Here is a 27,843-nt window from a genome sequence, read left to right on the forward strand (position 1 = left end):
GATTTTTTACTGTAGAACTGTGTTTGTACTTCAGTTTACAGCTTATATGTGGGCAGTGAAAATACATGTACTCATCATAAATTTTTATCTCAGGCAGTAGGCCCCTATCTCAAATATAAATCAGTGTTTCTGAATCTGACCTACTAAATGCTATTACTATTTTCCAGATGGAATTCATTTCCTTCTGTACTATATTAATTTTTTAGAGTTATTCTAGATATGTTATTGTAGTAATACATTTGCATTTTTTCTCAATCTCTACATGGAAGTACAATAGTTTACCTTGAATAAATGGAGAGATCTTCCTCTGAGATACCATCAAAGAGGCTAATTCCATATACCTCTTTCATGGGCTGGACCACATTCTGCGGTTAAAAAAAAGGACCAGGAAAAATTTTAGACATCTAGAATATAAATTATTTCCAAAGATTAAAAAAAAACCTGTGAATTTTCCTACTGAAGAAATCACAATGTTTCTTTAATCTATTCATTAAAATCTCAGTTAATTTTTTAAATCTGTTTTTATTTACAATAAAAAAAGTTTGCTTTAGGGTTCAAAAAAACCCTGCTAAGTAATTATTAGTGGTATTTTTATAATACAGGAGTTAGCAAAAATTTCTGCAAATGGCCAGATAGTAAATATTTTTATGGTTTTTGGGTCATACCATTTCTACAGCTACCCCTCACCTCTGCTGTTACAGATAACATAGAAGCAAGTAGGCATGGTTCAATGGCAGGAAAATTTGCTTACAAAAACAGACAGTGGGCTGAACTTAACCGATTGTTTGTAGTTTGCCAACTCCAATAAAACTTTATTTACAAAAACAGACAGTGGGCTGAACTTAACCGATTGTTTGTAGTTTGCCAACTACTAGGATAACAGATTCAGTCCTGGTATTATCACACTTGGTTATATCGACCTCTAATGACTTCTGGCTATATAACTACTGACATAATAACTACTAATAAAATTCCACATGTTATACAGCAGGTCTTACTAGCTTGAAGGAACAAGCTGACAATATCCGGTACAATGGATTCTGTAAATGCAACACCCTCCTTAAAAAAGAATGCAAGGTCAGTGCTCATATACATTACAGAATTTACATATGTCCAACTTATATGAGTGAAGGACCTCTTTATGTCTAGAAATCAAATTTTCTCCAAAACTAGATTTAGTTTTTTGTTGTTGCTTACTTTTATTTTGCCTTACTATATTGGTGATACCAAATTGAGCAGGGTGAACTGTCCACTGGGGCTACGCAGAGATGGTGAGGCCCAGGTCCAAACCCTGCATTCTAACAGTGTGCTGAGCAAGGGAGTGAATGACCGCAAGTGGCTGGGCTGCCCAAAGAGGCACAGGATTCTCTTAAAAACTCTGAGGTCATAAGAATTTCACTGTTACTTCTGGGAGCAAAAGCACTGATTTTATTGCAAAATGAAGCCATTTTCATTTTGTCTGTCTATTCTGGATGTCTTTATCTCCGCAGTGCCTCCAACACCACTCATGACACATGATCTCATTTCAATGGTATGAGTGAGATAATGTGACCTTTCCCCCGCACTCAGCCTTTTTACTGAGGGTGGAACTTAGAGATCATTCCCCAGTGCCCCACGCTGGACCACACGCGCTCCTCTCCCCGCACCTCGGCCGCTTTGGCACTGTCCCCCGTGTCGGTCATCTTCACTGGAGTGGAGCGCTGAGACACGGAGCCCTCCTCCTCCCGGTCGGTCCCAGAGTCGTCATCAGAGCTGCTGGACACAGCCTCCTCGCTGGGGGGAGGCGGGGCGCTGGCCGCTGTCTTCCGCTGTAATACAGCTTCTTCTCTATTGCTTTTGTTTCTTTGAAATGATAAAGAAGAAGGTGAGCATCTTTAAACAGAACCCTCAACATTCACTGTGCATCACTCTGTCCCAAACCGTGGTCCTGGGGAAGCATAAGAAAATGACTAAGAAACTAGTTTCTGAGTTCAAGTTGTGGTGAAGGGAAAACTTAAATGTTTTACCATGTGCAAGTACAGGCCCTCTATGAATTTCAATCCTGTTATAAATTCTGGAGGGGGGGGGGGGGGGGACGACACAATACGTGTGTGCAAACCTGTGCAGAAAAGTCTCTTGGTCACTTGGTTATTGTGCCTTCCTTCAGTAACTGAAATCAATATATTTGAAGTTTATGGTACAAAAATAGGCTATATGTTTTGAGATATTAGAAATATTACCTATAATTTATAAAAGCTTCAAGAAAAGGTCAAAAGCCAAATCCATGTATATTTCCTTCCCTCCTATGATTTTTCTAAATCACAATATCAGCTAACTATTTGAGAATATGAATAACTGATGAGCATAAATGAAATTTTAACATTTATTGTGTTATTAGTAAATACTTATATTTGCTAAACATCCCTTCTAATAATAGGAAATAGATTTGGGGGGACAGAAAAACTGACACATAAAAGTTTTTATTTTACTTCCAAAATTTTTTTAAAATATATTTTATTGATATTTTACAGAGAGGAAGGGAGAGAGCTAGAGAGCTAGAAATGTCGATGAGAGAGAAACATCGACCAGCTGCCTCCTGCACACCCCCTACCAGGGATGTGCCCGCAACCAATGTACATGCCCTTGACTGGAATCGAACCTGGGACCTTTTAGTCTACAGACCGACACTCTACCACTGAGCCAAACTGGTTTTGGCTACTTCCAAATTTGAGAATTGTAAGAATATTGTTTTACTTAAAGAAAAATGTTTTATAATAATATCTTGGCTGTTATGAAAAATGCTTAATATTTCACTCTTTGAAAAAATTATATACAGTACAAGGGACTTAAAATACCATAATATTCTGAAATGTTCTAGGCCATGGGTTAGATATTATAAAAAAAATTAGTTTCTGACTTTCTGTAACTACAAGTTAAAGTTGCTAGCACTTCTGTGCGATACACTCATACAGCTGATCATTTATGTATTTGTGCCAGGAAGTCCTTGAATTCTAAACTCCTGAGGACATCCTTTCTTTTAAATGCCTTAGCATCTGGCCCATGGTTTAACATGTAGCTATTTAAAGTCACTTATTTTAAGCCACAGAAATAGTGTGTATGGAAAATACTAACATATCTCCAATTTTGTAAATCACATGCCGCTAAAATCCAATTAGGACCCCATGCACACACCTAAATATAATTAGAAGTCAGTATCTACAGTCTGGCCAGGGTTTCTGGTCAGGGTCATGAGAAAACCTTATCATCAGGATTACTCAGGTCCATGGGAGTAATAGAGATTCTTATGCCAGAACACACACATTTCACTCCCATCTCTATGCATGAAGATGTAAACATGATTTGTCTTCTTCCCTATGTAACTGGATATAAAAAAAAAAAAAACTGCTTTCCCTAAAACAATGCTACAGTAATACACAAAAAATCTATTAATATCTGAGCATATTTATTTTAATGCTTCTTCAGGATGTAAACAAAAACAAATACTATGAATAAAACTAAAACAAATACTATGACTATAAAATTTTACCTAAGTACTTTATGTTGAGAGAAATAAAGGATGCTGAGTTCTTATAGGACATAACACACAATATCTGCTACCTGTTTTTATGCCATCTGTGATATTCCTAATTTAAAATAATGAAGTGTACCACATTGCTAAAATTTCCATAAGTTCTACTTTCCATGTTGAACACTTTAGTGATCCCAGTGCCATAAATGAACTACCTGAATAGATGCAATAAATGGACTGTGTCCCAAACTATGTCAAGTTATTAGTTTTTGTGGAAATTATATTGCAAGTGCTATATTATTTTACATGAATCTTTAAAATTTCATTCTATATGCAAATCTTACCCCAATACTGATTTTCCAGTTTCATCTGGTTTACGCACAGTAAATGGACTTGGATCAATGCCAAGAGTCTTCGGCATAAAGTCCCTGAAGAAAGGGGAAGAAAATTCCATACAAATCACTAAACATCCAGATAAGGATGGCTTTCATTCAATTCACATTTTTATACTATTCCTTCTTAGACCTTGGAGGCATATACAGGAGTGCGGCAAAACTAGGTCTATAGTTGTGAGTACACAAAACAGTTTATTCTTGTGCTATTATTTATTAATTATAGTATTTATTTGTATTATAACTGTAAACCTACTTTTGCCTACCCCTATATATTCTGAGGCAAATGTTCAAGGGAGCTTAGGTGATCTGGGTCATAAAACCCCATGAACTAATGGCACTTGGTAACTTCAATGGTATCAGTCTTCACTGTGAATTTTCTTTATGATTATGAGGCCCAGTGGTGATGATTTTAAGATTTTGTTTACTGGGACAGAGTTGATATCTAACTTACTGTTAAGATGTATACCTTCTGGTTATGGATCATGATTAGTTTTCAGGTAAAATTAAACTCATAAAAACCAATGATAAAACACTAAGCCACTCAGTTTTATGGACAACATTTTTATTACACTATCCTACATAAGAAGACTGACATAATGATGAAAACACAGTGGTATGAATTAAATATCAACAGCTACCTCATTAGGCTAAGGTTAATTAATTAAAACACCGTTGGAACACTTTAAATAAAAACTTTTAATTTACCACCTACTAAGAAGCCAAAGCTGGTTCCTCCGTGTGTTTGCAAGGGCCTACCTATTAACGCTGAAGCCGGACCCCATTCCTCACTACATACCAGAAAGGCAACCGTTATCGGCAAGGATGCTACGCCAAGTGTGACATTTTTTGAAAGAAAGTAATCTTGAATCTGACTCAAAATGTCTCTCAAACAGTTTGATAATGTTTTTAAAAATTTACATGGTTTAATATTTTTTTTCTTCTGAACATATACAGTTGATCCTCATTTGTCGGCTCCATATCTGAGAATTTGCTTACTAACTAGAACTGATTTGTAACCCCCAAATCAACACTCATAGCTTTCATGACCACGCCCAGACATACGCATACTCAGACAGTGAAAAATTAGAGTAACCCAACACTCATGCTCCCAGCTGAGGCAGAGCAAGGTGACACCTTGCCTTCTTGTTTTAGCTCTCGTCCTGTAAACGCGCATCCTTTTCATAGTCTACTTGGTGCCATGTTTTCCATATATTTGTGCATCCCTATTGATATGAAATGAAGGAACTAAACAATTATATACGTTGAACAATTTCCTTAAAGTAACACAGGTAGGCAGTGGCTGATCTAGATTCATACCCTGCCCTTTCTAGTACCAGAGACTATGCTTTTCCACTAATTATGTTCGCTCTCAATTTCGATGTTCACGTATAAAAATTGAATTTATTTCAAATGACGAACTAGGACCAATGGGAGAAAGATTTCAATTTATCCAAAAGAAGAAGTTAAACCCAGTTTTCTAATAATAGAAGGGACTGCCTCCTGAAGTAGTTGGCTCCCAATCACGGGAGGTATTCAGAGGCTGAACAGCCACCAGCTAGCAGGCTTGCAAAACAGATTTCTGGCAAAGTCAGACACATTTATATAAACTAGGGAAAGTATACTTCCCAAATCCTTACGGTGTCAGAGTACTCACAACATACCGTGCTGAACTGGTCATTGCCAAGCAAAAGGTATCATCAAAGCTACTGAGCTCATATGGTCGGAAGAACTCATTGTGGATGTCAATCTCTTCTTCGTGTTTGTGAAATTTCTTCACTATCAACTTCTTAAAGTTTGCAGCACAGATAACTAAGAGAGACACTGCCTGTTACTCCGGAAGCTCTTAGATTACAGGTAGCAAACATTTCTGTAGTATCAACAGTGTTCACAGAGAGTGCGCGGAACAAAGCTCAGCTCCTGCCTCTGGCACGCACACCCTGGGAAGAGGAGTGATATGCGCACAGAACAGACAAGGCAAAGCTGAGTGGGACAAGGAGGCAGGAGGGCCTTTGGGAGTCAGGGTGGAAGAAAGCAGTTATTTTAGAAGCTAAGTTACTCAGCTTTTTAAATTATTTTTTGTCCTTAAACAAATACCCTCTGCCTTCTACGTAATAATCGTGTAGTATTTCACTTAATTTTCCTTTACATTTCAGATCCTGTCATACAAAAGAGGGATGTTTATGACCAATGTTAGTTAGACTGTTCAAGTCCTTTCCATCGTTCTAGAACAACCAAGCCTTCATAGCAATGAGTTAGGATTTTACCCAAAATTTCAGGGTTACAAATAATTTAAAAATCAATGAATGATGCATTAAGAACTAAAAATCATTTTCAATCTTCTTACTTCATGGCCTTCACCACCCAAAATAGGAATGGTTGACCGTGACTAGATGGAGTCCTCAACTAGAGAGTTCCAGGCTGGCAGCAGATCCCACTTAGTAAGAAAACGGGCTTACCCAAAGTCAGGGAACTCAGTCAGAGCCAGGATTAAATCCTATTTAAAACTGGGCAATTATTTAAATTTGGAAACATTACCCTAATGTACTGTACATTTGAGGGTATTCTTTTAACACAAAAATGTTCCTGCATTTCTGACAAATTAATAAAATGTAAACTTTAGTGACTAAAATGTACTTTTATACACATACTTGTACCTTTTTTCACTGCTTAGATATAGAAAAAGTTTTTTATTTCTCCTTATGCATGGTCTTCACTTCCTCCTCATTCTCCCCAAATATCTAGAAACATGGTCATTTAAAACAACAAACTAATGTATCTTGTAAATATTTGAGGGACATAACTAATAAAAAGACACAATACAAGACTTAGCCCTTCTTAGAGACAAGAAATATAAAACATCCCTGTCTTTCAAAAAGCTGAGATCTCAGGATATTTTAGCTTATCTATTCTAACAGCAACATATGATACTGAATAGACATGCATTGCTTCCTAATAAGAAATTATATGCAAAGAATTTAATTCTTTTAGCTCATTTAGGAATAATTCCAAAATACATTAGTATAAAAACTAAAAGAGAAACAGGGTACCTACCTTCATCATAAGGCAGTGGCAGATGTTTTATTACCTCCGGTGTCCACCAGTGAGTATAACTATAAAATAAAACACAAGACAAGATGGACCCTGATGTAGATGATGGTTTCCTACAATTCACTGGATAAAAGGAACTGAACAGCCTATAGTAAGATGCTGTCTCATATGTCCAAATTAATTTCTTTTTCTTTTTAAAAATATGTTTGTGAAGCTTTTGGCACAGTGAGTCTTCAACATGCCAGTTCTTGTCCCAACCCCTTTCTTGTTTCAAATGTGTCACAGATCTATGAAAATCCATAAACGTATCTGAGAGTTAAGATGCTCTGATGTACTTACTTTTAGATGAAAAAGATGAGGGTTACTCCACCAGACTCGGTGAGTTGCTGTTTACCCTCCCCACGGCCTGTGCTGAATTCTAACAGCAACATATGATACAGAATTCCTCTGCCACCGGTGAGGAGCGGGCCTTGACCCAAGTCCCACAACCAGGATTCTCTTGCACATAGTTATCTGAGAGTTCTATTCTGCTCTATGTGTATGGGTCTGTGTGTACAGCTCATTTAAAAGAGTTAAGCAAAGTCATTAAGTGAATGGATAGTCCTAAACAACAAGTTCCCTCAGAAACTGATACAAGCTGTGTTAACCTCTAATTGTAAGTATTCACTACGTCAGTGTTTTCCAAACTTTTGACATATGTGTACCCCTTCTATAATTTTCGTAACGCTGAGTACCCCTCGTACTCATGAGAACGTATAATTAGGCGCAGCTAAGCACAGTGCAGTGCATATCCCCACCAAACTCCGGTGCAATGCGTACCCCCACCAAACTCTTCCTGTACCCCTGGAGGTACCGTACCACACTTTGGGAAACACTGCACTGTGTGATCACAGAGTGAGGTAGGGAATTTCAATCATATAGATTTTTTGCTAGAACATTCATCCACTATGAGTAGAGAATCTGAAAGAATCCTGAGCTGCCTTCTCTCTGACGAATGAATTTAATTCTAAACCTATTTCTTATGAAATGGATATTTAAGGGATAAATGCTATATTCAAGTTCATAAGAGCTTGGCAGGGGAATGATATGAAATGGCATATCAAAATTTTCAAAAGGTTCAGAAAAAAACACCTATAGCCTAAACTACTAAAAATGTACTTTTAAAATAAATGACAGGCTTTCTACAAATAAAATGCTGACATCAAAATTTTGAATAATTCTAGCAAATTTCAAAAAATCATGAAGAATGGAGACGTATTTAAATGAAATAGGCAACACAGAGAACTCCCCTAGAGATGGCAAGCGGAGTGCATAACCAAGGATGATGAAAAAAGGGACCTGAAGCCTAATGAACTGTGAGGGAGGGAAGTGTTACAAGAGCAGAAAAGGCTCCCGAAGTTTTGCTGAGACTGAAACTGTGCTTTAGAGCAATACTTCTCAAAATTCAATGCACACACAAATCATTTGGCGATCCTGTCAAAAGGCAGATTCTGATTCAGCAGGCGGGGCCTGAGATTCTGCATTTATGACAGCTCCCAGGTGATGTCAAAGGGGCTGGTCCTCAGACTGCTTTTTGAAGAGCAAGGCTTTGGGGCATGAAAAGAACAGAAAAGGGATAAGTCTTCTGCTTGAAGACTTATTGGTCTTTCAACATTTATTAAGCACCTGCTGTGTGTCAAGCACCGTGTGTTAGCAATGACATGTTAAAAATGACAGAGAAAGCAGAGTTACTCAGTTCCAGTATTGTTTCTATCTTTACCAGCCATGATGAGTTTCATGCTGGAAAGAGAAAACCACAAGATAAGAGGGAACTATACACAGCCCAAGGGACAGAAGCATCTCTAACAGCATTCAAGTCTTGGTACAGTTGAGATCAATACTCTTCTAAGGAACAGTAAAGAATGGAATTTAACTGGAAATGGGCAAATGTAGTCTTGATGCTCAGAGGCAAGAGGGTGATACATTCCAAAAGATAATAGAATCAAGTATTCACTAGAGATATTTTGTGAGTAACCTAAAATGATGACCAGTGATTTCTATGAATCCACATATACCCGTGTTTCCCCTAAAATAAAACATCCTTCGAAAATAAGACCTAGCACATGGAAAGATAAGACATCCCCTGATGTCTTTGGGAGAAAATTTAATATAAGACACTGTCTTATTTTTGGGAAAACAGTGTATTTACTCAGACAAGGCACACCAGGCTAATCTCATTTCTTTTCTGGTAGGAGAATCAAACTGTCAGATCAGGGGAATGAAAAAGAAATGGCTGTTTAAGAGAAGAGAGAGTGCCGAAGCCGGTTTGGCTCAATGGTAGAGCGTCGGTCTGCAGACTGAAAGGTTCCAGGTTCGATTCCGGTCAAGGGCATGTACATTGGTTGCGGGCACATCCCCGGTAGGGGGTGTGCAAGAGGCAGCTGGTCGATGTTTCTCTCTCATCAACGTTTCTAGCTCTCTAGCTCTCTCCCTTCCTCTCTGTAAAAAATCAATAAAATATATTAAAAAAAAAAAAAAAGAGAGAGAGAGAGAAGAGGGAGAGGGAGAGGGCGAGGGCGAGGGCGAGGGCGAGGGAGAGGGCGAGGGAGAGGGCGAGGGAGAGGGAGAGGGAGAGGGAGAGGGAGAGGGCGAGGGAGAGGGAGAGGGCGAGGGCGAGGGCGAGGGAGAGGGCGAGGGAGAGGGAGAGGGAGAGGGATAAGTTCTATTTTGCAATGAGCTAACCGTGGCAGATGAGGAAAGCACAGAAAGTATCAGCTAGTATGTGAGAAATTTCCTAAAAAATTTTGCTCCAATTGTCTTACTTAGAAAAAAAATGAAAAGAAGAAACTATATAAAAATGTGTTTTAACTCAGAATGCACCATGTGAAGAAAAATAATTAAGAGAACTGTATTAGTGATTTGAGACCAGGCCACACACATTTTTTTTTTTTAATATTGCTAAACAGTGTTTCCCTAAGCAACACAATGCAACTTAACAATACTTTTTAAAAGTCCAACTACTCTGAGTGGGTCACAGAAGCAAAGAAGCCCAGGAGAAATGCCTGCCCTGGGGAAGATGAGCTGCGTTGGGAGGAGGATGAGAACGTCTGAGAGGACTGAACCTGGGAGGGGAATCTTCATCACCTCCACCATCGGGAGCATTTATTCAGAGGAAGAGCACTGCACCAGGTCAGAAATCCGCTTTGGGACCAGGGATCAGAGGACTGAGGCGCACGTTGGTGCTGCTTCTTCCTTTGCATACCAATAAGTAAGTGCCTTTTCTCTTTTTCATTCCTGAGTCCTAAAGGTGCTCAATGCCAGCAGCGCACATAGGAAGGTCAGGGAGATTGAAATGACTATTTAATTCCCCCTATCTAACTTGAGAGTCCTCTGAAATAACGTGTATGGACTTTAGCAAAGCAATCAGTATCTGTGAACAAGATAGAGACATGTGGGCAGAATGACACCATGGTTAAGTGATGACAATATGGTACATTACAGATGTTTAAATGATTGCAACCAGCAATTAGAAAACAATTTTAAAGTGGAAGAGGTGTCTGGTGCTATCTCATAGGGTTCTGCTAGCTATCCTATTTTATTCAACACTTTACATCAAGGACTTGCATTAGCATCAAGATGGCCCAGCTAATTAAATCTGAAGAAGCTACAAATCTAGAGGTGAACAACTAATATAAAGGATGCACATTTAAGAACTTTTGTTTGGAAGCAAGCAGAGTGTATATGAGCATGACAAAAATGGTATAGAGAGAAGGTATGGCAGCAGGACATGTTAAAAAAGACTTGGGAGTTCTAATGGACAGGAAACTCAGAGAGTTCACCATATGACAGCACCACCGAAAGCAGCTAATGGAAATCTAACGCTTAGTGATAAAAATAGAACATCCAGGACAAAGGGAGAAATGGTCCCAATGGCCCACAATAGTTGGCACAAATCAGACCAAGCTCTACTATCAGAGACAGATCTGGGGACCACAGTTTACCAAGAACATGGCATTGACTAGAATACATACAGGAAAGGGCATTCTGAATGCTAAAGAGGCTATAAGTTAGAAAAGATGAGATTTTGAGAATGTGTGAACTTGTCTTCAAACAACATTTCCAGGGGTTAAAAAACAGGTCTAAGGTCACACACTTACAGAAATTCCAACTCAGCTCTACAAAATGTTTAAGTTCATGCTCCTGTCTTATTACTGCCTTTGGTAAATTGTTTATTTCATCTGAGAATTATAATACACATTTAACAGTCTCTAAAATAACCAGGATAGATGAGTAACACTAACAATTCCAAAATAAAACACTGAAATTTATCTTATAGTATTTATAAGCAATGCTTATGGGTAACATCAATTTTGATGTCATTAACCAGTTTTTGGTTATTAACATTCTGGAGGGAAAAAAGCAAAAACAGGAAACAAAATCAACTGAGAGCCGTATTATCTACTTTGATAAATTCAGTAGCAGGCTTATCACTGATGCTTACTGAATCATCTAACTAGATGAATAATCTCAGTCGAGGCACATTCTCTCTGTACCTCAATGTCCTTTGTTTTAAATAAAATAAATGTAATGCCAGCTTCTTTTTATTCCCACAAATAAGCTCCAATATTGCCTGCCTCAGATGTGTAACTCAAGATAATATCCTGGCTAATTTTTGCAGTAGAAAATCAAGTTTTGGTTGTTCCCAAGTTGTGTAGTAATAGCTTCAATGTTTTAAGGCAGTGATTTTCAACTGATGAGCCACAAAAATTTTTCTTTTTTCTTTTTTCTTTTTTTTCGAGCCACAAGAATTTTTAAAACATGCAATACCTGACCAACAGCAGACTAGAGGATCACAAGAATCAAGACAAATTTTTGAAATACAAAGAAGCAAGAAATACCCAACCAGAAAAGCAAAAAGAAAAAATAATCCAAAAATATGAAGATAGTGTAAGGAGCCTCTGGGACAACATCAAGGATACCAATATCAGAATTAAGGGGGTTCCAGAAGAAGAGAGAGAACAAGATTCTAAAAACCTATTTGAAGAAATGACAGAAAACTTCCACCACCTGGTGAAAGAAATAGACTTACAAGTCCAAGAAGCTCCTCACAGAACCCCAAACAAAAGGAATCCAAAGAGGACCACACCAAGACACATCATAATTAAAATGCCAAGAGCAAGAGACAAAGAGAGAATATTAAAAGCAGCAAGAGAAAAACTGTTAGTTACCTACAAGTGAGTCCCCATATGACTGTCAGCTGATTTCTTAACAGAAACTATGCAGGCCAGACGGGAATGGCAAGTAATATTCAAAGTGATGAGTAGCAAGAACCTACTACCAAATTACTCTGCCCAGCAAAGCTATCATTCAGGATTGAAGATCATATAAAGAGCTTCAAAGATAAGAAAAAGCTAAAGGAGTTCATCACCACCAAAGCAGTAGTATATGAAATACTGAAAGGTATTCTTTAAGAAGATGATGAAGAAGAAAAAGGTAAAGATAAAAATTATGAACAACAGCCAAAACCGGTTTGGCTCAGTGGTAGAACGTCGGTCTGCAGACTGAAAGATCCCAGGTTCAATTCCCATCAAGGGCATGTACATTGGTTGCGGGCACATCCCCAGTAGGGGGGGGTGCAAGAGGCAGCTGGTTGATGTTTCTCTCTCATCGGCGTTTCTAGCTCTCTATCGCTCTCTCCTCCTCTCTGTAAAAAATCAATAAAATATATTTTTAAAAAATTATGAACAACAAATACATATCTATCAACAAGTGAATCTAAAAATCAAGTGAATAAAAAATCTGATGAACAGAATAAACTGGTGAATATAATAGAATCAGGGGCATAGAAAGGGAATGGACTGACAATTCTTGGGGGGAAAGAGGTGAAGGGGGTGTGGAAAGAGACTAGATAAAAATCGTACACCTATGAATGAGGACAGTGGGGGTGGGGGGTAAGAGCAGAGGGTGGGGTGGGAACTGGGAGGAAGGGTGCTATGGGGGGAAAAAAGAGGAACAATTGTAATAATCTGAACAATAAAGATTTATTAAATTAAAAAAACAAAAAAATACTAAATTGGTTATTCCAATAACAAATTTGAGAAACATATTAACTCTGACACTTCCTTAATATTTTCAAGGTTCCTGAAGTAATAGAATTTGAAAATAGCTATAACATCAGTACATAATTAACACAGACTACCAATGACCCCTCTAGTATTTAGGAGGCATCGGTGCACAAATAAGGGCTTTATCAAACTGATGCTAGGAGAGAAGAGCATTATGAAAGAGAAATTGACATGTGAGCAGAATGGACGAAGCTCCAACCTCATATATGTGAAAATGCTGCTCCTGTGGCAAAATGGATTATATGAGTACATAACAACTCAATTAAAAACATGAATGAGTCTTTTCATTAAATCCTCACAATGACTCTGTGTGTCCCATCATATTTTGCAGACCAGGAGAAAGGTTAAGTAACCAGTCCAAGATCACACAAATGCAAAGGCTCCAACTCAAGTCTACCTGACCTTGAGGCCCACACTACAGGGTGTGCCATTAAAATGCTTCGGGTAAACAGTTGGTTTGTTTTGAGAATATTAATTCCAATTTAACTGTCAACAAAATAACCTGTACTGGTTAATGACTCCAGAAAGCCCAGATTTAAGTGGTAGGGGTGATGGGCGTGGCATCTGCCACGGATGTCACTGCTCTTGCCTCCTGTGCTTCCTGCAGGAAAGGACACCAAAGTGATGCGACTGAGACCCCATACTTGAAAAACCAAAGACTGACTCCCCAGGTGTCAGAATTGTGCAGAGTTCCGAGTTTGTAGGAAGCACTCAAAGATGATGTTGATGGTTCGCTATAGTGGAGCCATAACTTACGTTCAATGATGAAGTTCTGAAACTTTTTATCTTACGGAAAATGCAAAACACCAAGTGTTAACGACAATTTCCCAAATCTACTATGAGGACCTCAAAGGTGCCAAATTTCTCATGACAAACATGTAGGATCGCTTACTGCTTAGCCTATGGCCATGGTCAGCAAACTGCGCTCGTGAGCCACATGCGGCTCTTTGGCCCTTTGAGTGTGACTCTTCCACAAAATACCATGGCCTGGGTAAGTCTATTTTGAAGAAGTGGCATTAGAAGAAATTTAAGTTTAAAAAATTTGGTTCTCAAAAGAAATTTCAATCGTCGTACTGTTGATATTTGGCTCTGTTGACTAATGAGTTTGCCGACCACTGTCCTATGTGATTATTTCTAAAAAAAAAAAAAAAAAAAAAGTATCTCATTTTCAAAATAATATCAAATCTCTGAGTTAGGAAGAAAAATACCTTCTTCTTGTTGGTAAAAGTCTCATGGTGTTTTTATGATGCAGGTAAAAATCTGTTGGGAGTTCCCAGAGATGAGGTTTTCCTTCAGTGGGATGGAAAACTCCCAGGAAGAGATTAATGGAATCCTGTCTATCAGCATCTAAAAAGCAAAAATATGTATTTCAGAAATTCCATTGCCGACATATACAACTCTGAGAATATTTTCTCAGGAGGATATGGGAACAACTGTGATTTCACAGAATATGCCATTGAAAATAATACTATTAATACTTCAAAAATCACACACACAAACAAAATGTAAACAGTCACCAAGTTTTTGAGCAGAATTCAAAATGTGCTTCAAAATTTACCCTTTTACTCCATACCTCTCATAATACAGAGGATGGTGCATATAAACTGCTTTTTGAATTTTGAGAGTCTTCAAAATCTTTAAACACTGCCATAATACCATAGTGATTTTATTTTTAGAATAAAGCATCTTCTCACCATTTGTTAGTTTTCTTGGAACAAATACATCTGCACTTTACTGCAAAGACAAGCAGAGACAGCAGAAACAAATGAAATAACCCAATTACTAACCATATTCTGTTGCATAACCTTGAATAAGTTGGTTATGGATAGTGCCACTTTTAGTCCTTGGAAAGGTATTCTCCATTTCTTTAGCAGAGATATGCTTACATTGTTTCTCCCCTACCCCCAGCTGTTGACCTGGGCCATCCCTTTTGTGTTTGATAATGAAGACAGAGTGGGCACACAGATAACAGCCTCATTCTAACTCTTCAACCACTCCAAAATCACTGGGGGGGGGGGGGGGGGGGGGAAATACAGTATTTCCCCTTCCTTTTCTAATGAAGTCTTGGTAAAATGATGATGAGCACTGAGGTGATCTCATGAACCACCCTTTCCATTCTGCACTCTTTTCTCCTAGCATCCTTCATCCTTCCCCTCATTTCCTTCTTTCCATTCTTGTCTCAGAGCCCTGTGTATTCAAGTTTGGGGCAGACATCCACAATGTAAATAATGACCTCTTTCTAAAAATGAGTACGGAATTCAAAAGATAGCACAGCAGTAATGACTGCTTTTGAAATAACATAACATTATCAGGAAATCAACTTTCTTCCAACAGCAGTTGTGAACACAGATATAATCTGAAATTAGCAACATTGTTCTCATTGGGCTATTTGGTCGTTTCAGTAAAAGCAATAAATGAAATATGGTACATCAAGCATGTATTCATGTTATTAATATTTTCACAGGAAGCATCCCATTAAAACACTTACCTGTCAGGCTAACACTAATGCAAGAAAGGTATGTGTTTATATGCTGAATATATTTGGGGGATTTTTGTCAGTTGTTGGGAGAAAACATCAAATATTAATGATGCAGGCATTCTCGCATCCTCTTTACACAATACAAAAGTAAACAGACTGCTCTCACAGTAATTACGTTCTTTATGCTTCTAGAATAGCTTTAATGGCTCTTATTAACTCATCTACGTGGTACCTCAAAATATCTTAATTCTATCTAGAAAAGCTTTCCTTTTTCAGTCATGTTTTCAAGGAGTGTCTTTCATCCTTTAAAACTAATAGTAGCTCCCTTTAATTTGAAGCAAATATGATAAAATGCAGGATGTGAGAAAAATAGTAAAGGATAGTCTTTCAAAGGTGCGTAATGAAGACTTCTTGAATGCACTGTTGGTTTGTCTGTTTTTTTACTAAGGAGTTTATGGTTACTTACTAAGCCAGGCCTCATGAACCTGAGGATGTTTTCCTAGCTACTTTCAACTGCAAACAGGACATTCACCCTCAGGAAGACCATGGTACTTTGGATATGGACAAGAGCTTAAAACAGGTAGAGTCTTGGTAGGACTTTTTTTTTTTTTTTTTTTTTTTTTTTTTTTTTTTAGAGAAAGGGAGGGACCCCCGCTTATTAACAGTAGTGGACTTGGGGAATAGTTTCCAAATCAGAGTGAAAAAAAAATGATTATTTTTGTACTCATCATGTTTAAAGGGAAAAAAAATATGCCATTTAAACTCCATTCAAACAGCTAAACGTTAACCAGTTTTATTATACGCTGTGTCTAAATAGATCAGGCTTGCCATGACTTGGTGTGGCAGTGGCTAGAGCATTGGCCTGCATACCGAAGGGTCTCCAGTTCAAGGGCACTTACCTGGGTTGTGGGTTCACACCCTGCTCCTGATCAGGGTGAATGCGGGAGGCAACTAGTCAATGTGTCTCAATTTCAGGTAGGGGCATGTGCCCGGGTTGCAGGCTCCATCCCCAGTAGGGGCATGCAGGAGGCAGACAATAATGCTTCTCTTTCATTGGTATCTCTCTCTCTCTCCTTAAGCAGTTGGCTGGTTGGCCCTTCTCCTAATCGTGGCGGGGGAACTCCAATTTGGGGTGGAGACAGGTAGGGGGAGGGGCTACAGGAGGTAGGCCGGCCAGCCCTGCCCCCTATTGGGGTAAGAGGGTGATCAGGTATGGGGTTAGCCAAGGGGGAGGGGCTATGGGAGGTTGGCTGGCCTGCCCCACCCCGGATTGGGCCCGTTTCCTGGCTGCAGTGGGCGTCATAGTGACCTGTTGTTCTGGTTGTTACAACGTTCTGGTTGCTAGCTTTATATACAGAGAGGCCTGGTGCATAAATTTGCTTATGGGTGGGGTCCAGTCGGCTCCGTCCCTTCAGGCCAGTTGGACAGCCACAGTGTGTGTCATAGTGACCGGTCTTTCCAGTCGCTTGGCTGTTATATATATAAATAATACCGAAGTAAGCAGAAATACAGAGACAGAAATAGGGAAACAATATATGTTGTAAATAACTTTTGCATTATGTAAAAGTTCCACTTATGGACGGCAAAATGCAAACATGCCCTATTTAAAATACAAAGTTTATTCATGCATTTGTTGAACGAATGATTATTGAGCACCTTTTAAGTGACAGATTCTATTTTATTTAAACTTTTTAAATATTTAATTTTGAATTTTACTTAACCAGATAGCTAAAAAAATAAATAAATAAAAAACCCACCACCCCCAAAAAAACACAACAGTGTGTGTGTGTGTGTGTGTATACATATATATATATATATATATATATATATATATATATATATATATATATATATATATATATGAAAAATGCCCATTTGGATAAGTCTTAGAAATGCCTAATGCCCCAGGATTACCTGAAAACGCATTGCTGTAATACCTAGACAGGGTCTGCATGATATCTTTTGAGTGCTGGGTCCATGGTGCGATTTTTCTGTAGGTTTTTACACGATGAACAAGTTGAGAGCCACCATACTGAAGGGACAGGGTATCCCCATGATCTTCATAGAGTTCCTCAAATAACCTAAGCAAAAGAAATAGAAACATGAAAGAATTTTAGAAAAAGTATTACGCATTATTCACTTAGTCTCAGACTCAAAACAAGGCTTTTCTGTATAAATTCTCTGAACCATTCCTTTCAAGTAGACCCTTCAACATTTTGAAGAGAAATACAATTGCAAAATATTTTACATTTTACAGTAATTATCTAATGAGCAACAAAGTCACAGAAAATACTAAAAAGGAAGCAGGGACACCAAAAACAAACCACTAAAGCCAGACAGTTCTTCCTTATTAAAAGATGTCTAACTACCTGCAGCCTGTCAGATCAATTTACCTCCCACGGCGGAATTTTCTGTTCTCTCTGAATTGCCTTTTGAGAAGAAGGACATGCTCTGATCACACACAGACAGGCCATATTCTTTGATGAAAATACAAGTTTGAAACGTATGTTTCTTCTAGTGCCTCTTAAAGACTTTCAGTGCAGTGATAACTGTGGATCTGGCTGCTTGTAAGCTGATCACTTCCCTTGACAGCCTTTCTGACTATTGCAAATGACCAATAACAGCTTTCACTGTATTTTTCAAGAAACAATACTTCATGCAATGCCACGGATTTAATGCACAGTGAAGAACACAATCCTTAATGAGGAATCAATTGTTTATATGTCTTGTATTTTTAAGTTCAAAATGTATGAAGGCACATTATTTTTTCCTAATGTAATCTGGATTTTTTTTTTTAAACCCACTAGTTAGGATTTATTTACTTTGGATTTGTCTAAAGGACATAGTGCTTATTGATAATTAACAAAAAATATAGCAACAATACACAAGTATTTAATAGAAATATTTATTACAGCATTAACTTGAATAAATTAGCAACATAATTTTTGAGAAGCTAAAAGTACAAACAAGTTCATAAAAGTCCTTATTCTTAACCAAGTTTGCTTTTAGTCATTACCAGCATTCAAAAGGCAGAAACTAAGGCTTACCTGACTGCATCTGTATCAAACTGCAGATTAGGCTTGTCAATCAATCCCAAGGAATACAGCTGATAAGCCAAAGCACATTTTCCTACCATAAACTGCGCTGTGTTGGTGCGATCTAAACAGTCCACACAGTTGGTTCGAAGAACACCAGTCTAAAAGAGAAATGCCTCAAGACTTTTAGTCATTATTCAGTCAGCAAAATTACTTCCATCCTACTTAGATCTCTTTTCTTTAAGGAGAAGAAATCTGTAGGCAGAGTATTATTCCCGAACAAATAATGAACACTTCTTAAATTATGAAAGGTCATAGTTGCTGCTCACTTATTGTTGCAACAGCATCATTACACCTTCCAGTCTATATTTGAATTTTCTTCCTTAGTTTAACAAGATAAAACACATAACTAACATTTTCCACATGTACCAATTAGTAAAATACGTGCTTTTTTCCTGATATGTTTCCTTTACTGTACAAATCAAGTATTCAGTGGTTGAAGCTATATTACCCTTAAAGCATAATTAATGTATATAGTGATCATACCTGGCTCATTTTCCAAAGTCATTCTAACTTATTCTTTTCACATTTCAGCTTATGTTTCTATTTCCAATAATAAAATTTATAATATATAGAAAAAAAAACCTGTGGGCCATTATTATTTTAGCTATATATCCTTTGTAGGAGTTAAGCACCAGCAGTAAGGCTTTTAAAAATTAGTCCCAAATAAGTAATAATTCTGAATTAAATAAGAAGTATGTCCCTCAATGGTTGCTTTCAGAAAACGTCATGTACTATGACACAGAGTCTATTCATTATTTATATAATGTTGTCTATACCTGCAGGCGACCAGTGGGGATCACACATCCTCCTAGATCATTCCACCTGTTTAAGAAAACATGCTTTAAAAATTTTTTTAATAACATAACCTGTATTCATTTTTGTTACTAGATCGTTACTGAGAATCAAATTAATAGAGCTAAAGGAGCCAACAGAATCAGCTATTCTGCTTACTTTCATTCTTTTGGGAAAGTTAGTATGCAAATAACTGAGATGGAAGGCTCCCCTCAAAGAAAGGAGCATCTGGGCTTGTCCCACGGCCCCACACTCTGGCGTTCCGGCACCCATCTTCAACTCAAACTTCTCTTGCTTTACCCTAAGTGGGTTTCTTCCTTGAATCCAGAGATGAGTAACAATTAATTGCAGGACATCTTTCTAATAAAATAAGAATAAAATCTTCCAAGCCTATCTTCTCCCCTCAATGTGAGGATTCTCTACCTCCTCCGGCTTTTCTTCATGGAGCTTCGTTACATTCCTTTGGTGGTTTTTGCAGACTTCCTTATTATTTTCCTTCCCACTTAACGTTCTTCACATGCTAGTGACTGCATGAGGATATGTTCTAAGTATGCTATCATGATATTAATATTTTATATTTTAGTTATTTAAAAGAAGATAATGCAGAAAAGAGTTAGCATAGCAGGCCTGACTACTATCCTTAGGAAGGCCTGCTTACAAGGCAGTTGTTATTGTTTTTTGCCATTATAATTGTTGTTATATAACCATTATAATTAACTTTGTTAACTGAAAATGTCTAACATGGGTTCCTTAAAAGGTAAATAAAACATAGATCCTTAATCTGAGATGCTCACAAAGTATTTTAGTACATAATGGTAATGAAGAAATATTTTTGAGCAAATGACTAATTACAGAACAATGATAAATATTATTTTCATAAAAAGATTAGTACTTTGCCAAAACCGGTTTGGCTCAGTGGATAGAGCGTCAGCTTGTGGACTGGAGGGTCCCAGGTTCAATTCCAGTCAAGGGCATGTGCCTTGGTTGCGGGCACATCCCCAGTGGGGGGTGTGCAGGAGGCAGCTGATCGATGTTTCTCTATCAACGGTGTTTCTAACTCTCTGTCCCTCTCTCTTCCTCTCTGTAAAAAATTAATAAAATATATGTTAAAAATATATATATTAGTACTTCATCTATAAGAAAAAAAAATTCCTGTCCTATCTAATACTGAAAAATAGAATTCACTGTAAAAAATTTTACTTTACAGAAATATTTCTTATCGTGTTTATTCCATGAAGCAAGATACAAAGACTCCATGGCTCCCATGTCAAGGAATAGAACCCTTGAGGGAATATGATGCCCACAGTTACATGACCAGCTTGTCTTGTTTCCCCAAAGGAATAAATTTATCCTTCTTCCAAGTAGTACAAACTGCTCATATTTAGAATATTTTTAAACCATAGAGCAAAATTCTTTAATTTATTTTAAGGTGTTAAACACAGTACATACTTTTCATCTGGCCGCAAAATGCTACAGTAAGAATCAGGGCGGTTTACAAAGAAACCTGTTTTCTTCACCACATTCTCTGCGATCACATTCAGTCGATCAAGAACATTACACAGCTTGCTGTGGACAGGAGGAAGAACAAGAAGAACCCAAGTTTTAATACCTATTTATCCTCACATCTAAAGTAAATAAAGTCTATAGTAATGATATTCAGGGATTTCATCTTAAAAATCCCTGGTGTGTACGCAATAGGGACATTGTAGCAATTTCTAGAATGTAAAGTATTATTCAGTAACTAAAAGATTTGGTGCAAAGGGACACGAAAGGCCTGTAAATTAATATAAACTATTGGCAAACCTTCCTCTTGGCATATTACATCCCTGCAAGAGCTTTTCCAAAGCCTTGCACTCCTCAGTCACATCAATGCCTGTTCATAAAATGACTAAAATGACTGTGAAAACAGCACAATGCATAGTGTGGGTGGCGGGTGAAGGAAATATTGGAATATTAATTAACATGAATGGCACCACTCTGTAATCAGGCTTATTATACTTAGGGAAAGTGTGTTGTGGGTGTATCTAACTACATTAAGAAAAAAGGTATAATGAGTTAAATGCAAAACAATAAAGTAATGTATTTTTTAAAAACCTCAAAATAAACCCACTGTTTGTCTGATGCCTAGTTAATGAGTAAAAAGACAATGCAAAGTTAATGAAAGAAAGTTCCTTGGAAATGTTCTAAATTGGATCATGACAAGTAAAAGAAGTGGGAATGTACCCTTGGTGGAAGTGAAGGAAATGGGGGCAGGAGGGGAATAACAAGAACAAAGACTCAAGAATGGGAGCCTGGCTGCCACATTTGGGGCAGAGCATGAATTTCAGTTTTTCAGGAACAGAACAGCCCAGGGAATAAAAACATTATTACATTCTGGAACCAACCCGGTAATGAGTTTTAACATGAATCTAGTAGTGTAGATTTACTATAAACACTGGGGAGCTACTGCAGGTTCATCCATGAGTGAGATCATCTGAAAGGTGTCAGAGAAAGCGACTCAACAGGGCCAGAAAATAAAATAGAAAAAAGTGAAATGAGTGCCCTTATGGAAAAGGAGTGGAGTAGAGATCTTCTGAAATGACTAGCTAGTGCAAAAAGAATTTATGAACAGTATAAAGAGGACCAGAAGCCCTAGCTGGTTTGGCTCAGTGGCTAGAGTGTAGGCTGTGGACTGGGGGTCCTGGATTCTAATCTGGTCAGGGGTACATGTCCGGATTGCAAGCTCAGTCCCCATTGGGTGGGATGGGGGGGATGTAGGAGACAGCCAATCAATGATTCTCTCTCATCACTGATGTTTCTATCTCTCTCTCTCTCTCCCTCCCTCTGTGAAATCAATAAAAACAATATATATATTTTTTAAAGTGGACCAAAAAAAAAAGAATTGGTCTATTAATTTAAGCTCTCAACAGCCCTTCAACAGGCTCATAAAGAGAACTGAAAGAGTAACTTTTACTTTACCATAGAGATCAGCTTTCTGCTCTTTGACGTCACAAGAAAAGGAAACTATCACAACCAGACAGGTTATTATCTGCTCACCTTTTGGTGTACTTGGCCATGTCCCAAGGAATGTAAATGATGGTGTGCTCGGGAGGCAGGAACTGGTTGAGGTACGTCACAGCAGCTACAAGTTCTTCACTCAGAATTCTCTCATGCTTTCTTTTCTCTCGTTCCTTTGTCAGATAGTAAACATGTTCAGTGTTCTAATCACTTTAAGTCAGAGGAACAGAGTTCTAACATTTTTGCTTTTCACACAAGACAAGACAAAAAGCCTACGTCTTAAAGACACTGACATGAAACCTGCCTATGAAAATTAAAAGGCTGTGGTACATCTACAGACCGTGGAATCCTGTGTGGCTGCAAAAAGGAAGGAGCTCTCACCCTTTGTGATAGCATGGATGGACCCGGAGATTATTATGAAAAGCAAAATAAGCTAGTCAGAGAAAGACAAGTATGACATGCTCTCACTCACGTGTGATTACTTTTTAGTTGTCATGAAATTAATTAGATAACCACTGTGGAAACAAAAAAGAGTATCTATTTTGTACAGCTAAATAAATCAACTGGGGAAGTTAGAAAAGAGTTAATTTAAAACAGTGTTATATCACTGTTTAGGATACGCATATTTAGCTTATTTTTGCATCTGAAAAAAATAAATTATATATCTGGAATTTTTCTCAAAAACACTTAATCAACTAGGGAAACAAAAACTTTTTAAAATTTTATGTCAAATCTGACATTTTATGAGATAGACAGAAAAGATTATTTAATCAACCTTTGATCATCTCTATGCAAAGAATCTGCTTTATGCACTGTCTGCCCACAGTGGTAGTGGATGGGCTAGTCAACCTTCTTAGGGTCACAGACCCCTTCAACGACCAAATGAAAACTTCACATTTAGAAGTGATTTTGCATGACATTTCAAAGGATTCGAGCCCCTCTAATGGCCATCCAGGGCCCCGATTAAAAACCTTTGATGTACATTTATGCTTGATCTCAGGTTGACTTTCTATAGATCCCTGTAGCAGCATTGAAGGCGTATGGATTGCTGCAAAATGTCTGTCAACCAGTGCCTCAAATTCCCACAATCAAAATGTGGGGGTTAGCTGAAACTGGTTTGGCTCAGTGGATAGAGCGTCAGCCTGCAGACTGAAAGGTCCCAGGTTCGATTCTGGTCAAGGGCATGTACCTTGGTTGCGGGCACACCCCCAGTATGCGGTGTGCAAGAGGCAGCTGATGGATGACTCTCTCTCATTGATATTTCTAACTCTCTATCCCTCTCTCTTCCTCTTTGTAAAAAAATCAATAAAATATATATTTTTTAAAAAGAGGTGGGGAGCTCACAACATAGGGTAAAAGAGAAAAGAACTTAAGGAAACTATTTCACTTTAGTAACTTCATATAGAGGCAGAATAAAGAGTAAATCCTTGGTATCATTCTATACACACACATTCTTTGACTCCTTAATCACAAGTTAGTAAGGCTGTCTTGCCAGTGAAATGAATAAATATCCTCTTTTATCCTACGAATAAAGTAAAAACAAAAACAACAACATTTTATTTCTATTTCACAAGTCAGTCACTTAATCTCCAAACTATTTTTAGTTAATCTTTAGTTATTGTCAGGATTTTTATGACAATGGAAAAATAGACTGGCCTTTAAATATTAAAACAAAAACAAAAACCAAATGTACTTCTGAGAAATCTGGACAAGAGAACACTTTACAAATCACATGTATCATTTCCTGAATCTGTATATTTAATAGAGAATTATTTCAAAGGTCATAGTCTGAATCTCCATTTAACTATAGCTTCTAACCAACTATCAGTAGTCTATAACATAAAGAATATCTACAATTTAGGTGAACGTTTATATTCCAATAATATCTTATAATTTAGTGTTTTAGCAATAATATATTTTTATACTATCAACATGTTATTTTCTATACATTTGCTAGAAAAGTGTTCATGACGGTCTCTATTATTAGAGCTGTCTTACTTAATTTTTCAATTATGTATATTATAGCTACTGTTCAATACTAGGCTGAAGTTACAGATCATCCAGCTATTGCCTTATATTGTTCTCAGTTGATGGGGGAGAGACGTGAAAATGAAATTTCTTAGATTCTTTCAATTCACTTCATTGCAACAAATACAGATACAAGTTATTATCTGGTCTACCTGTCCTCCATCCTAGACCTTTATCCTGCAGACCTACTCATACACAAGATACAGTGAGAAACAAGTGTACTCAGACAAGGAAGCAGAGAACTAGGGGGCGGGCTATGCCACCACTTTGTCCACTTGCTCTTGAGCCACAGCAGCACCCCAATCTCTGAATCTAACCTTTAGGTTCTATTACTATGTATTAACTTGCCTAGGAGATCTTCTGATTATCAAGGGAACTGGCTGTATCAAGGCTGGGCTGCGGCTGTTTGATCTCCATACCTCCTTCTCCAAGCTGCCCTGGAAACTAAGGCAAACTGTCACCCAAATCTAGCTCACTCGAGGTTATCAGGAGACTGACACACCACATCACACTCTTCCCTTGGAAACCTATCACTGATTCTGGCACCCACAGAAGAGGCCACATAATCTGAAGTCAAAGGACAGCAGCTCAGACAGATCAGACACAGAAATCCATCAGAGCGAGCTAAGTCTACAAGTCTCTCCTCCGGGGAGAAGTAACGCCAGCCTGTCAAACCCCTCGGTGCTGGGGAAAAGGCTGCCCAGTGGGACTGATTTCATAACCACAAAGGTGAGCACATCATACCTTCACTAAATTCAAGATGATGATGGGGGAGCCAAACCTCTGAAGCATCTGGTCAAAGTGAAGGGCAGCCACATGTGCAAATGGATCTGCCTGATCCACTAGGGAGAAAAAAAGGGGAAAGAATAAATACCAGAATGGAAACTATAAAGCAAGAACAAAGTAAAGGTTTTGTTTTGTTACTTAATGTTTACAGAAATGCAATTCAACTAATCCACTAGTTCCATTCCCAAATTCTTCTCAAGCTTATCAACACACTCATTCTTCATATATTGAACTTGAACGATTTCTTACATTTCTGAAGCAATTTACTAGCAGCCAAAAATAAAAGAAAAATATATGTATGAAATAACAAAATTATCTTCTAAATTATCTTCTTTCTAGTACTAAAACTTTGTCAAAACAGAAGCATTTATGAGATTTCTCTGATAATAGTCAATTGTCTCTAAATGTGTAGAAAGAAGAGTTACTATTAAAAATATCGTTCCACGCACAGGTAATAGGTGGTTTAGGCATCATAGTTGAAATATCCTGAGACCAGTACAAAGGAACTGATCCTCTAACTTGTACATAAGAAGAATAACTTCCTGCAGTAAAAGACATCACAGAAGCATCGCAGAGAATTTGTTCAGTCTCCACTTCATTTGCAACATCACCCTATAAAGAAAGACACATGAAAGATATTTAATGTGCTTAGACATTTTTTTAAAATATATTTTTATTCATTTCAGAGAGGAATGTAGAGGGAGAGATAGAAACATCAATGATGAAAGAGATCACTGATAGGCTGCCTCCTGCATGCCTCCCACTGGGGACTGAGCCCGCAACCTGGGACTATGCCCTGACAGGAAATCGAACCCATGACCTCTTTTTTCCCTGGGTAGATGCTCAACTGCTGAGCTACACCTGGCTGGGCTCTTAGACATTTTTAATGAAAAAAATTTCAAGCACACAAATTATAATTCCTATTCTTAGAATGTTTTGAGAGAGATAAATGCTGATAAATTTTCATTGTGTATATTAGAAAAGGAAAACCATTATAATGCAATAAAGGAAGGCAATTAAAAATAACAGAGAATAGACTAGGAAAAATGAAATAAAATAGCCAGTAATACAAATAGTGGAGAACATTTTGAGTGATACAAAAGGCAGAAATGGAGAGGGGGGAAAACAATTACATTGAATTGCATAGGAGGTTAGGAAGACCAGTGGAATATAAAAATTCAATTCTGAGAACCAAGGAGAAATTAAAGAACAAGAGTGAGAGTCACATAACATGTGATGGACAGAAGAAATAAAAAAGGGGTCCTGAGGTGGCTTTATCTATAAAAGGTTTATAAGGATATGACAAAAAAATAATTTCAAAGGCATTAAAAACATGTCTGTTGGGTTACCCTATGACTATTCGAAAGTAAATATTATAACTACAAAATTATGATTTTTTTAAAACTATTTTCATTGTTAATATAATTTTAAAAACAATGTTGCTATTTTAAATCAGGATCAAAACCCAATGTCTCACTCACTCTGTCTACTCAAACATCATATATCTGTCTAAGACAAATTGTCTATTGAAAATAGAGATGGCACACTCAATGGGGTTTCCATGACTGATGGCAGAATAGATGAATTTCTGTTGCTTTTCTAGTGTGAACAGAATAAGGATTCTGCCTTGAGCCAAGCTAAAGCAAAGAGAAGAGGGTGAACAGTTTCCCATGCCTTCCTCTCCTTATTCTTCTTACCCAGGATGCACCTCCAACAAGCGCTCCCTTCACTTATTCCTTAGGTGAAGGTGCTTTGCTATTTTAGTCTCTGTACTAAATATGCACTACATACTAAATATGACAGAAAAGGTTCATCCTCCAAAGCATTAGCCATTTCATAACTCCCTGAAATGTTGCATAACTCGCTCTAAGACAACTGATTCCTCAGCACATCTGCATATGTCATATTTCTCACAAATTTCAGATACCCTGGAAAACTATTCTCTTGATAATGTCCCAAACTAAGACATTCCACTTTCTAAAATTCTTCTTCGCTTCATCTGTCAGGAAAGTTGATGTAAAAGGTTAAAATGCTAGCAGCACTTACCTCACAGTTTGCACCTCTCTTGAGAAAACGGGTCCCCGCAAACTTACTGGATCTTCTAGCTATTAGAGTGACATACACTGGTCGACCATAGATCAACAGCTCTTAGAAATCAAGTTAAAGCTCTTCAGCATTCATGACAGTCACACCAAACCAAGAGAATCATTATACCTTCAATACACATTTAAATACATCTTGTTGAGTAGATTAAAGAATGCCCAAAAGCTACACCCAATTATGAACTGCACCGGGTCCAACTGTTCATCTGAATGGTGCAGGTATTTAAGGCAAAAACAGACCTCCCTAAAAAGTGGTTTCCAAGAATTTCAGAGGAAATGGTAACTGGGTGTAGGAATACTGCTCAAAGGAAGCCCTGGCCTGTCCTTGTACCAACTAAAGGATGTAAATAGGTACAACGAATCCTTCCTTAGTCTTCAGAGGTCATACAACCCTCAAAGAGAGCACATGTCACCTACCAGGCTATTTAAACTATGAAGCACTATATCATACTCAGGGAATGGAGTATGAAAGTGATTCAAATTTGTCACCTAACTGCAAAAACTGA

The 27,843-nt window shown here is 37.7% G+C and overlaps 1 protein-coding gene across 2 annotated transcripts in view; it reads right to left on the reverse strand.

Moving 5' to 3' along the window:
* Window positions 1–27,843, reverse strand: part of FIG4 (FIG4 phosphoinositide 5-phosphatase) — an 80,199-nt gene that overhangs the window by 24,052 nt on the left and 28,304 nt on the right. For both annotated transcript variants that reach the window (XM_036414547.2, XM_036414551.1), the window contains 14 exons: window positions 27,282–27,382; window positions 25,685–25,847; window positions 25,194–25,291; window positions 22,461–22,594; window positions 20,874–20,990; window positions 19,409–19,454; window positions 18,582–18,730; window positions 17,449–17,615; window positions 14,264–14,402; window positions 6,955–7,013; window positions 5,565–5,712; window positions 3,853–3,936; window positions 1,647–1,842; window positions 283–365 (listed from right to left, as the gene is read on the reverse strand). In XM_036414547.2, the coding sequence (XP_036270440.1) occupies window positions 283–365; window positions 1,647–1,842; window positions 3,853–3,936; window positions 5,565–5,712; window positions 6,955–7,013; window positions 14,264–14,402; window positions 17,449–17,615; window positions 18,582–18,730; window positions 19,409–19,454; window positions 20,874–20,990; window positions 22,461–22,594; window positions 25,194–25,291; window positions 25,685–25,847; window positions 27,282–27,382 (1,684 nt within the window). The remainder of the gene's footprint in view (window positions 1–282; window positions 366–1,646; window positions 1,843–3,852; window positions 3,937–5,564; window positions 5,713–6,954; window positions 7,014–14,263; window positions 14,403–17,448; window positions 17,616–18,581; window positions 18,731–19,408; window positions 19,455–20,873; window positions 20,991–22,460; window positions 22,595–25,193; window positions 25,292–25,684; window positions 25,848–27,281; window positions 27,383–27,843) is intronic.

The sequence above is a fragment of the Pipistrellus kuhlii genome, unplaced genomic scaffold (assembly GCF_014108245.1).
Source record: "Pipistrellus kuhlii isolate mPipKuh1 unplaced genomic scaffold, mPipKuh1.p scaffold_m20_p_5, whole genome shotgun sequence".
Classification (NCBI taxonomy): Eukaryota; Metazoa; Chordata; class Mammalia; order Chiroptera; family Vespertilionidae; genus Pipistrellus; species Pipistrellus kuhlii.